The sequence below is a fragment of the Buceros rhinoceros genome, unplaced genomic scaffold, assembly GCF_000710305.1.
Source record: "Buceros rhinoceros silvestris isolate BGI_N320 unplaced genomic scaffold, ASM71030v1 scaffold26991, whole genome shotgun sequence".
NCBI classification, from domain to species: Eukaryota; Metazoa; Chordata; class Aves; order Bucerotiformes; family Bucerotidae; genus Buceros; species Buceros rhinoceros.
Genome location: NW_010392915.1, coordinates 4,648 through 17,128, shown reverse-complemented (window position 1 = coordinate 17,128; position 12,481 = coordinate 4,648). Strand labels below are relative to the sequence as shown.

At 45.9% G+C, this 12,481-nt stretch overlaps 1 protein-coding gene across 1 annotated transcript in view; it reads right to left on the bottom strand.

Annotated features, from left to right (window-relative positions):
- UBAC1 (UBA domain containing 1) overlaps nucleotides 1-12,481 on the bottom strand; it is a gene marked incomplete at both ends in the record, with an annotated part of 17,124 nt that continues 4,643 nt past the window's right edge. Inside the window, 9 exons of the mRNA XM_010144677.1 lie at nucleotides 1-98; nucleotides 2,423-2,561; nucleotides 3,479-3,565; nucleotides 4,645-4,876; nucleotides 6,033-6,141; nucleotides 6,832-6,934; nucleotides 7,907-8,014; nucleotides 9,256-9,329; nucleotides 11,503-11,623. Of these exons, the coding sequence (XP_010142979.1) occupies nucleotides 1-98; nucleotides 2,423-2,561; nucleotides 3,479-3,565; nucleotides 4,645-4,876; nucleotides 6,033-6,141; nucleotides 6,832-6,934; nucleotides 7,907-8,014; nucleotides 9,256-9,329; nucleotides 11,503-11,623 (1,071 nt within the window). The remainder of the gene's footprint in view (nucleotides 99-2,422; nucleotides 2,562-3,478; nucleotides 3,566-4,644; nucleotides 4,877-6,032; nucleotides 6,142-6,831; nucleotides 6,935-7,906; nucleotides 8,015-9,255; nucleotides 9,330-11,502; nucleotides 11,624-12,481) is intronic.

Here is a 12,481-nt window from a genome sequence, read left to right as displayed (position 1 = left end):
CTGGAAGATTCGGGAGATCTGTAGCATGACGGGCCCAGTTTCTGGATCGTTCATCCACTGAGTGCTGTTCAAGGGGTTTTCAAGCATATCCTCAAAGGCTGCCAAGAAATTGCAACACTCTGTTAGTACTTTGGTCAGCAAAGGTTTCAATGTTCGGGATGCTTCAGCAACAGGACAGTTAGAGATAGCTACAACTCAAAGGCCAGGGCAGGCATCACCCCAAACCGGTGGGAATATACATCGTACGTTCACCGCTCGCACTCCACAGACTGGGGTGCTCCAGGCTGTTAACGCTTTCCCCGTCCCTCAGCATTAAATTCACTGCAGACAACTCGCCCTGGATTACAGCCCATCTCACAAACCCTTGAGGACAGGGGTTTGAAGAGCTAAAGCCTTAGCGAATGTCCACATGCAGTAGCAGGGAACGTGATCTGGAATTCATCCCTTCATGAAGGCCCAACTTAGAGCTTTGCTTTCTGTGCTGCACTTGGGTTGTCCGATAGCTACTCTCTCAGAACATCTCTGAAGGGAAAACTAAGCCAGCAGAATCAGCCGCAGGTATTACCAAAGAGATGGTACCCAGGGATGAGGAGCAGGGCCAGCAAGTGTCGTCTCTTGACCCCCCCAAATCTCTGAGCTCTGTCTTTTCAGCTCGATCTTTTTCTATCTTTCCCCAGGGCCAGAAGGGAAGCAGCATCCTCCCTCTGAGCAGCACGCGCTTTCTCCTCCCTGGTGTTTGAAGAGCAGAGGATGTCAGGGAGGCAGCCTGTTCCCCCTGCCTAGACACAGGCAGCAGAGGAAAGGCTGGCTGTGCAGAACAATCACCTCCATTTCTGAACAGTGATGGCGACCCAAATACTCGAGAGCATTTTGTTCTTTCTATATGCAGCTGTCTTTACAAGGAGCTTTGTTGATTGGTTTTTTTTTTTTTTTAATGTGCTCATTTTCACTCTTCTACACATGTTGAAGGAACCAGACAGCTACTGCAAGGGCTCAGCAGCAAATCTGGCAGGAGACTGGCCCAGGCAATAATTTATGAGCCTTATGACACACTGAGCTGGACTTCTGGACATGTGGAGCAGTAATTATGGAACAGGACAAAAAAAGGAGTTGCACATCTGACCTATTCAGAAGTCACCAAAATGTCAGTGTTGTAAGAGTCTGGCAGACAGGCACCAAGGTCAGTGTCTTAGTTTTCCCAGGAGTGTTACTGTGCAAAGCTCCAGCTGACATTAGTGGGAGCTGTAAGTCCCCAGCACCTCTGAGAGGCTCATCATTAATACCTTGCTCAAGGTCATGCAGCATGCCCTCGGAAAAGCCCGGAATAAAGCACAGATCTCACCTTTTGCCTCTTTAACACAGCCTCAAAAGCTTAAAACTAAAGATTTATCAACACTCTGTAAGTATCCAATCAAATGCAAACACGTGACATAAGCAATCTGCAGATGTATCATTAGGAATATAGTCTCTGATGTTCATCCAAGCTTTGCAAGCACATATAATGGCATTTCATTTTCTATTTATATTCTGAGCTGCAGCGTGGAACCCTCGTTGGAAATGAAGAGACCATTTGTTCAGAAATCAGAGTGGGAAGGTTCTGCTCTTGAATGATTTAAAAGCTTGAAAACTCTCCTAATTACATTTAAAGGACTATTTTTGAAAGCTCTCTTGAAAGAGCTGCACACACCCCCTTTATCTAAAAGCATTGCTTCAAACAAATTTTGAAGCCAAAGACTAAAAGCAAAACTCTTTATATACATCACAGAGCCAATGTCATTCTTCTGGATTGACCTCCAGTGTCAGAGAGACCAGTTCATCACAGGTGTGTGTTCCACTGTCAGGCTCTGCGGGTACTCGCTGTGCTTGCAGCCTTTCTGGCCACAAGCACGCAGGCATTACCACGGAGCTGCAACCCGGGCAAGGGGCAGTGTGTTTTCACGCACATTATCTCAACTTTGATAGGTAAGCCCTTAGCTCAGACTTCTTGCTTGGTTATATTCCGTCTCAATGACCAGGCCTCACCACACAGGGAGCTGTACAGCAGGAGACAGCCTTGTTTTTCCTGTGAAATAATCAGAGTTCCAGACAGACATTCCAGATTTCTCCCCTCACGGCCAAAGGGAGCACACAAAAGGTCTCCTAAATCCACAAAGCATTGCAGCCAGCAGCTATTGAAGTTCCGAGTTCAGCAAGTGTAACTCAGCAGCCTGGGGAATTAGTGTCGTTTCTGGGATAGCCCCAAGTTCTGTTCTGGGTTTAGCCGAGTTGCAGTATGAAGCAAACAAACAATACAGCTGCTGAAAGGGAGGAACAGGGCACAGAGCTGCACCTCTCCCACAAAGCGTGCTGTGATCATCCAGCGTCTGCTCTTATTTGCTAGCAACGACAGTGTCTATATCGCAGGAACCCAGGCGGGACTTACCTAGTAGAGTTTTGGGGTTGGTTAGCCCTAACTGTACCACTGGGTTTTCTAAGATGGCTTGGAAGAGAGGGCTATTGGTGTCAATGCCCTTGTCTAAGTCCTCTGGAGAAGGCTTTCTGTCTCCCAGCAGCCATTCACACTGAAAGAAATCATCGGGCACAGATTTCATGACTGGTTCCACGAGAATGCAAGCGTCTCAGACTGTCTCATGACAATGTGGCATGTTAAAAATGTTTTTTCCTCTCACAGTTAAAGACCGAGCTATACCATTCTTTTCACACTAGATTACTACTCATCTGTGTGTCACTCCCACAGAAATCAACTTCTATTTCAAAGGGAACAGCAGCAATGCCTGGTCATTAAGTTATAGCAACTTTGTGTGTTTCTAAGCTCAGGGATGATGTGTGTTATCCGGCACGTGTCCTGCCTCAGAGGGACCCATCAACATGGTTACAATGCGGCAGCCTGGAGCAGCAGCCAGCCCAACATCCTCTCTCTAACAGCAGCCGGTACTGGATGCGGGAGAAGATTCCTTGGCTGTCAGCTGTGTCCACATAAACTCCTTTCACATACCATCCTCTAGCAGGGATCAACCTGTGAAAACTCCGTGTTTTCTGTTTCCATAAACTGTGAAGTGTGTCGCTGCAGCATGGCACACACGGCATGGCTCGGATCTCTTGCTTGATCATTTATTCCTGTCCTTTCATCAGTTGCTAGTTACTGGGAATACCTTCTCCCTTCTCATGATAGCACAAGCTCTTTTGCATGACAGCCTCTGGTGAGGGACTTTCTCCAAAGCTTTTTGAAAATCCACTACACTGTCCCAACCAGATGTGCGTCAGCCTCACACATGCTGAGTTCCTCTAAGAAGTCTAAAACCTCTGTATTCTAGTTGTGTACCTCATTTGAAAGAGGCACAGAATATATAGTGTTCATGTCATCTCCAGCAACAGTTGGGCTTTATGAGAGATCAAAACATCCACCAATTCAACGATGAAAAGAATCAGTTGAACAGACTACTGTAGCACTAAGGAACAGAGAAGACATTGTACTCACGGCCGCATTTTGCTGGTTGTTGTTTACTCTGAGTGCATCTACCACTTCTTTTTCATCAAATCCCATCTCCATCAGGGCAATGACAGCCTGTATCAGATTTGCACAGCTTAATAAGTGTCACACTTAAAACAGAAATAGAACAATCACACCCTTTCACCTTCTGTGGGGTACAACCCCCCATTGTTCCCATTTGTAGACTACTAAGTAATTCAAACCGCTAAGTTCTCAAATACCCTGTATCCAAAGTGTTTTTATTATGGAAGAAGAATAAATCTTAAGAGTGAAGGTAGTTCCTATCCCCATCGCCGAAGGCTGAATGCAAGGCAAACGGCAAGTGTACCTGGAGTAAAAGGGAGAAGAGCAGGGCAGAAACACCTGATTTTAGAACTTCTCTCCAGTCACAAAGCTTTTACTCACATCTCACCGAGAGATCAAGCTTCACACACATTTGTGACTCTCTTCACTCAATTTAATTTCACTTCCCGGATTTATTATGTTGCTAGTGAGTGTTATGTACTTAGACAAGCGTACCTAGATATTGTTTTGAGAATGTTTAATCATTTAGAAATTGTGCCCAGGTCATCAAACACACTTGCAGCTTTTAGTCTCAAGAAGCAGCTTGTGGTAAAAACAAAGCCGAGATTCTGAAGAGCACCTCCTGGTGAGTTCACCACGTGGCAACACCACACCTCTTCACCTAATACTGCAGTCCAAAAAAATGGTAACTTCTGCACTTGCTTCAAGACTTGAATCTGCTGGAGATACTTTTCCTTGCCCCCTAAATACAATAATGCTCCTCTGTCCTTTTATACTGCAAAAGGACCTACCGCTGTCCTGCAGCCCTTCCTTCCTAGCGAGCGGTCATAGAAAGCAGTGCCAGGAGTCTGGCAGCTCGTTCTTCCCATCAGTGAGTTTTCAGGTGCAGAAGTAACAGTGTCAGTAGTTTAGATACTGAGACAGCAATGCATTAATTAGCTAAGAGCCCTCTCAGCAACCCAGATTTAACAGTCCCTGAAGACTTCTACTCAAATGCTGTCAAGCCAGCGTAATATACACCTACCCAGATGTCCCGTTTCATTTATTAACTAACAGTTATTTGGATTCCACAGTGCCTACACGGTCCCTTCCAATCCTAACAGTTACACCGCAAGATAAACAGCACGTACTCGTGGGTCTGGGCGAAACTCTCTTTTCCTCCGGATCTTCTTGAATATTTCTGTCAACTCATCCTTGGCCTCCTCCCCACAGGCTTCTGAACTAGGACCTGCAGCCGCTTCAGCAGAGGATGCAGCAGCTTCAGCTGTGGCTTCTGGTGGAGTCTGACCTGGAAGTGGAGCATCCACGGTAGGGTCATCTGCATGTTCTATCAACCACTCCATGGCCTGTGTCACCGACATACTGAAAAGCAAATCAAGACACAGGGATGAGGAACACTCCAGATGTACAGCAGTGTTCACAGACATTGGCCTTTGCATTTATTCCTGTGGCTTAGGGACTTGCAGGTTTATGATTGACAAGTCATAAATAATAAAAGTTTTGAAGCAAATCTCAGGGAACCTTAATCCACCCAGTGATCAAGAAATGCCTCAATTCCTTTCACAAGGAAGAAAGGGGGTGAAAAACATTTTGTGTGTTCAATATGCCTTGAGCAAGAGCAAAACTTAATACAGGTAAGTGCGCTTGGACACGTACCACTGTTCTTCCTGCACTCTGACTTCTGAAGGAACCTGTGGTCCCTCAAAGGAGAGGCCACCCCAAGGGAACAGAACATGAGGATCACAACACGGTCAGTCACTTGCTGTGCAGTGTAAGGCTCAAGCTAAGGGACCTCAAGAGCACCCCGACACACCTTTTCCCAGTGAGCACAGAGGAAGAAGCAAAGGTAATGATAGGACGTGTGATTTCACGTGACGCACAGGAATTATTACACGTTTGTGGAAAGGAAAGCCTTTGCCTGTTTAGCTTTTCAGTTACAGTATAAAATATGGAGGACAGAGGAAAAGATCTCCGAGCCACAAGGAAGAGATACAAGAAAAGACTGGCTGGTGTATGTTGTGGATTTTCTATCATCAGAGAATGGCCTAAGAAACCCCTCTCAGGAGTGAGGCAATACAGCTGATTCGTCTTAGGGCATGAGAAGAATTGCATTACTTCCTACAGCTGCTATCTGGACTTCACAGTACTTTTGGAATGTTTTCAAAAGATCAGCACAAAGTATTTTTCTACGGTTGAAAGACCAGTGTGGATGGGCCAGGTTTGGGTTTTTTTCCTCTGTAAAATCTGAATTCTAAAGTGGAAGAAAATGTGAGTTGGATGCTTGGGAGCAGCAGCAGCCTGGCAGAGCAGCTACTGCTTCCAGGGCAAGTCCAGCGCTGCTTTCCCTCCCCTGTGCCATCCGCACTTGCACACTGCTGGAGGCAGCGCCCTTCTCCGAGGTACCGCTTTCTCCAACCTAGTTTCAGGTGACCCACATAAGGAGACTTCAGAAAACAAAAAAGCAAATTTTTTTTAACCACATCAAGTAACATGCAGGCAGTGTGCCAAGGACACTTACTGATTCAACCGGAGGGCTTTAACAGCTCTGCTTTCCGGAAACCCCATTTCTGTGAGCTGTCGCAGAGCTATCTCATCCACTCTGTCTTCCTCATCCTCATCCAGCATGGCTACATGTACACAAACAAAACAATGGTCAGACTGCTAAAATAACCCCCTTTCTCAATGGAACGGCAGGAGTTAAGTTCAACCCCCATTCTTCTCTTCCATCTCTTCTTTTGTTTCTGCCCCAAATTTGCTGTCTCATCATTTAATTTGCTGTGTTCAGCTTGGTCCGGCTCAGATAGATTCTTCCAGGACAAAGACTTTGTCCAGATGTGTTCAAGATCTCAAATAAAAGATAGTGAACCCTCACATAACCATGGTCTTTCCACCTAAGTAAATATATAGGAAAGCCACTGAAGATCCCTTTGTTGTTTATCTAGGAATTAAGTTGGATCTGGTTGTAGCAGACCTCCAGCATTCCCACAAACTGAGCCAACAGCTACACCTTCTCATTTCACCACACCCCTGTGCATTTTCAGCTGCTCTTCACCATCCCTGAAGCACAACTTACAAAGTTTTCTAATTTCTCCACTACTAAGATTTTATTTTTAAATGGAACTTCTCACCCATCCCAAAGGGACCTTACAAATTCACAAAATTTATACGATTTATATCCTCAAGGTGAAATCTTTGCCACAAAGTTTGTGTTTGTGGTAGCTTTGCTGTTACACCAAGGTCTGGACCTCACCCTGCAAGCTCACTCCTCTGCTAGGGAAGCAAACGAGTTCCCAGGAACTATAAATATGCGTTCATACCGTTTGCCTTCTTAAATAGTTCGACTGCATCTGGGTTCAGTGCTAGCAATTTCTGTGCAACTTCAATGAGAGACACCAAGATCTTCCGGAGCTCTGTCTGGAACTGCAAGAAAGGAAACTGTCAAAACATTTAGACAGGAAGTTACCAGACATCACTGAACCTTCATATATCTCTTGGTAGGATCTCGGCAGCAGTCTGGCCCCCTGGACAGGAGGTTGCTTTATTTCCATTGTTTGGCCTCTCAAGAAGCACTGGGCCTTTCCTGTGAAGTGCTACATCTAAGGAAGAGCTACTGGGCAGAAATAAATAGACTCCCACCTTGCAGAAGCAGTGTAAGAAGACAGTCACAGTAGCTTTGTACCGATGCTACTTGCTTCTGTGAACCAATGAGTCTTCCTGGTCTGCTGCCCACTTTCTAGTAATCTGAATTTGAACAACATAGATCAAAGCTATTTTCCCACAAGCTCCTCTTAGTTGGATGTTTGTTTTTAAATATGCTGTGCGCAGTAGGTTATGTTGGCCAGTAAACAGCTTAAATGCCAACTGTCCCCTTTAGGTTACCTGGGCACACCAGCAGCACACAAGACATAGGTAGATTCGCTGCTTCGTACGCCTACAAGCACAGATGGGTAAAATAGTCCCCACATTGCTGAAGACACAGGTAGAACCATTTCAGACTACCAGGATTCAATTACTGAAGCTGAAATATATGCCTAATTTCCCTTTTCAAAACCCTGAGAGAGAAAATGCTGCTGCCAACACTTGAACTATTTAAGACTGAAGAAATAAACCCCCCTAACTTCACATTTGGCAGATCTTGAGTATGTTTATTGAAGCTTTCCCATGGACAAATAAAGCATTTAAAATCATAATACAGAGCAGAGTATTTTATTATCACTAAATAGTACGACCCATGTCTCAGTCTTAAGCTATCTACTGCAATCTACATGATATACATCCGAATTCGTCTTATAGAGGAAAGAGAACCACGTTCGGATGCAAGAGAAAAGGCTATACAAGATAAAAGCCTACTTGGATGTTGGTGGGCGAGGTAAAGTCAAGTCTAATACTTACATCCCTCATGTTGTGATGGGCCACCGTGCGATCTGCATTGCGAGAGGGCAGGTTTGCAGTTGCTTTGAGGATAGCCTCCTTATCAGGAGCTTTCTGCTCTTGTTTCCTCTGAAGGACAGGAAACACGATCAGGTTTCATAACCCATAACCCACAGAACACAGCACAGCAGAGAGGGTTTCTTACTCTTCACCAAGGCATCAAGCAGTGCTCTGCAAATTGCAGCTAAGAGGAACAGCAGTCTAGCAATGGGTTAACAGCACCGCCATCACTCGGCAGTTACCCGGCAAAACGGGACCTGCTGGGCTGCTCCACTTTCAGTCCTTGCACCTATTTCTGTTACCTCAACACGCAGGGAAATTCCAGCATAAAGGTGGAATGTGATGTACAAACAGAGAGAACCCAGAAGCCTCAGTGCCCAGGACCGTGCTGCTACTAGCACGCTCTCTTCAAACCCATGGTTTGTTGAGAGAGGTACCAACGCTGTGCACAGACCAACACCCAACTCTTCACACAAAGTGCCTCGCTGCTTGCAAGTCACATGCAGAGATACACGGTGCCTTGGCTTTTCAGTACATGCTTACAGGCCAGGGCAAAACATGGCAGGGCACAAACTAGAAATGTCTCCCAGTCTTAGAACTTGTGCTCTTACAGTGACATTCTGCACAGCAAGACCATACTGAAGAGAGAGACATACACCAATACCTACAGGAAGGGATACAGAGACCTACACCGATACCTACAGGAAGCAAGAAGAAACAAAGCTGTGCAAGGACAAAGTAGATGACTAGAAATTCACAACGTCAAGCACAAGCATGGCTCAAAGTGTTGATGCGGTAACATCAGCTGCAGTCCCTCTTGTGCATAAGCATCATCCTGCGCACACTGATGACCCTCAGGAACAATTACATTCCAGCAAAATGAAATCAGTAAAAAAAAGTACAGGACCACCACTTCAACTCTAGAGACCCACTTAGAGGGTGATAAGCCACACACAGATAAAGACAGAAGACAGCACATCAACGTATTTCTACCGGGTTTTCAAACAGACAAAGCGTGGCATTTGCTGACTGCTGCTTATCCAGTTATTAGACATTCGTCCAAAGATCAGATCTACACCACTTCTGCAGAGTTTATCCGCAGGCCTTATTCTAAGGCAAATGTTCTCACAATTGAAGTTAAAAATGGAAAATCATCTGCCTCAAAGTTTAGGGAAATTATTACGTGTTTCTTCCAGAATTTAACTGGCAACATTTGCCTCCACAAGAAGATACGCCACAGTAATCCTTCCACAGCTCATTACTAAAGCAGTTAATTGAATCGGCCAAGTCAAGAAGTCTTTCAAACTCACCTTCTCCTCTGCTGACACATCTGCCATTTTGGGCAGCGGAGGCGGCGCACGCTTCTTTATCAAAAGCAAGACGTCTAGAGAGAGAACCACACTGAAATACGTTAGAAAGCAACATGAGAACAGATCTTGTAAGATAATTCACAAATTCAGTCTTTCCTGGAGATGAATTTTGAATTAATTCTGAAGCATCAGACCTTTTTCACACTTTAAAAGCTATGTGGCTTCCCACGCTTCCCTTTGGTCTTTGCAATTCCCCAGTGCACAGTGAATTCAAAACACGGTCCGTTATTAGTTACACTTTGTTACTGGTTTCTTCTCTTCACACACCACCATTAAGGAAAGAGAATTTCAGGCTCCAGTTGTCTTGTACATCAATAGCACAGCAACTGGCTTACAACAAGCAGCAAGCACCAGCACTTCCAGTGCCTCCCCTGAGAAGGAAGGAACAGACACAGGCCATGGATGGGTTTTTGGTCTAAGTTGGAGCCTTTTCACCGCAGCAAGGCAAGCGCCAAGCTTCAACAGGAACTTCCAGTACCTGGCCAAAGCTCACTTTTGTGTGTGAACAGCAGCAGAGCTGTTCACGGTCTACAGCTGGGCTGCCACACCGGTAGCCCACCAGGGCAAGTCTCAAGGGCAAACAAGTCTTCAGACTGATATCCCACATCACCTGGCACAAACTTGCTTCAGGCTTTTAAGACTAATACTTTCCCCTTTCTCTAGAGATCTCAGGATGCTTTACAAGTTTCTAGCACCTCAGTTACTACCACATACGTTCTAAGGGTGAAGAGATGCAGACATGCTGCTTAGAGCCCCAGACAGGCCTGTGCAGCATCTGCAGCCCTTCAGCCAGATACAGCCTGACACACAGTTTTTAGTCCGTTGCACTAAACAGCTAAAAAGCAAACGAAGCGTGATCTGCACAACAGGTTTCCTAGGTCTGGCTCAGCATGCAACAGCCAAGAGCAACAGCTGGTGCAGGCTGTTAACCCTCGTGGGTCCAGCTGATCCATGATCCACGTGCTAACTCTTGGCTGCCCTGTGCCGGGCTGGTGGCTGTCAGCTGTTGGCTGCGATCTTGCCCCTCTGACAAGCGTGGCACGAGACATGATCCACGTGCTAACTCTTGGCTGCCCTGTGCCGGGCTGGTGGCTGTGATCTTGCCTCTCTGACAAGCGTGGCACGAGAAAGGCCAAGCACACCACCGAGGGAAAGGGAGCGAAGGGGCACTCGCAGGACAGCCTACTCCAGCTACACGGGTAATACTGCTGAGCTGCTGCAAACTGCAATCCAAAACTCTGCAGGAGCCGGCGCCTCGCCTGGAAATAACACACCACCCATCAGCAGAAACGCTGTCCCTCGCCCCTGCCTAAGATGGGCCTTCTCAGCTCCTGTTTGGCTCTAAAGGTGACAGGTGACGCTGCCTTGAAGAGAGACCAAACCGCTCATGTTCACAGTGGCTGTTCTCCAGCCTGCAGGAATTCAGGCAAAATCCCAGGAACTCGACTCCTGCCGAGCTTCTGCTTCAGACAGCATTTGAGCCTACAGCAGTGCTGCTTCTCCCACTTGCTGCACCACCCCCCTTCATCTCCAGTAGGGACCATCAGCTTAAGCTGTGCAGTAAAAACTGACTCCAGCTCTCATCTTTAGATCTTCTTTTGTTTCACATTAATCCTTTACACCTTATGTTCAGGAGCAAATACACACCTCACGTACTCTATGGAGTCAGTGATGCTACAGAGTGATGGATTCTGACCCCGTTTGCAGAGGACAGAATGAGATGTAAGCTGCAGACGCTCAGATTCACTTCAGTGACCATCCTTCTGCTTGACCTGGAGACCTCTAGAAACCACCCCAAAACACTGGGTTATCTGTCTAGGAATCCCCAGCCATAACAATTATTTCTGAATCGTTACAAAGGATAAATGCTGCCCTGGAGTTTTAAAAGAATTCCTTTAAAAGGAGATAAAAATAATCTGTTTAACTTATTGACTTAATGAACACTCCTAATTCTTTTTCAAAGGGTGCATAAAAGCAAACTCCTCAAGGTGATTTCTCGGGGGGGCAGAGGGGGGTGGGAAACAACCACAGAAAACCCCCATCCTTTTTTCCTCTTCCTTTTTTGACACCTTATTAGCTTCTATGTCAAAGCAGAGAGTAGATATTAAAAAGGTTTGGAACTTGCCAAATCGTTAAACACAATCCCACGTTTCCAGACTGATAGGATTAAAAACCAGCCAATCTTACCTCTGTCTTGAATGTTTTCCTCCAGCACTGTCTTTGTGTCTGTCAGCACCTTCTCAGAAGTAGCATGAATCAACTTATGATGCGTCACGGTTTTTGGATCCTCCAAGCTCCCAGGTACACACTGCGGAAGATAATAAATATTGAAGATCAAAAGGCAGAACTAAGCCTCCTGCATGAGTCACTGCACTTTGCACTTGAGATGCCCCACATACAAACTGTGCCATCCTTCACCAGCTTCCTAATAGCTGAAGGAACAGCGCAACGTGCCAGAGGCCAGTGCACAGAATGGGCTTTATTAAAGAAACTGGGGGTTGGTTTGTGCTGTAACACCACTGGCGGTGGCAGGTTTCTACCTGCGTGTCCAAGCTCCTCAGAAGAATAATCAACAATAGGATTTTACCCTTCCTCTCTCAATGCTGTTAAATTAACAGCTACAGTCAAGTTCTAACCTCTTATGATGCTCTAAGAAAACTTCTATAACAGATGGATTCGAAGATCTAACGTTACAGCCCAGCTGTCCCACAGGTGGGTTTACACTTTCACAGCTCTATCACGCTTCTCCCTGAGGGCCTGGGCTATACCCAGGCCTATGGAGATTTGGAGCAAAGCGAGGATGCTCCTGGACCCACACGGTAATTCTACAGGGGGTCACCAAGGTCACTTGCTATTTGTGAGAAGTCTGGGGCTAGCAATCAGTAGCATCAACTAAGAATGCAAACGTACAAAGAGCATGCAGTGTTTTTACAGGCTGTAATAACACCACGTGTTTCTCATTTGTAGCCAGTGTCAAAACAGAGGAGAGACTCTGCTTCATCTAATTATTATTATTATTTACACACACTGTCAGACTAAACAAGCAACGCCAGCAGTGGTTTGGTACACTTGACTTTAAACTGGGGAGGAAACAGCAGTTTCTGCCCCTGGTTTCAAGTTGAAATGAACAGATTTGGCTGCTGGAGTCCTGACCTGGGCTCCTGCT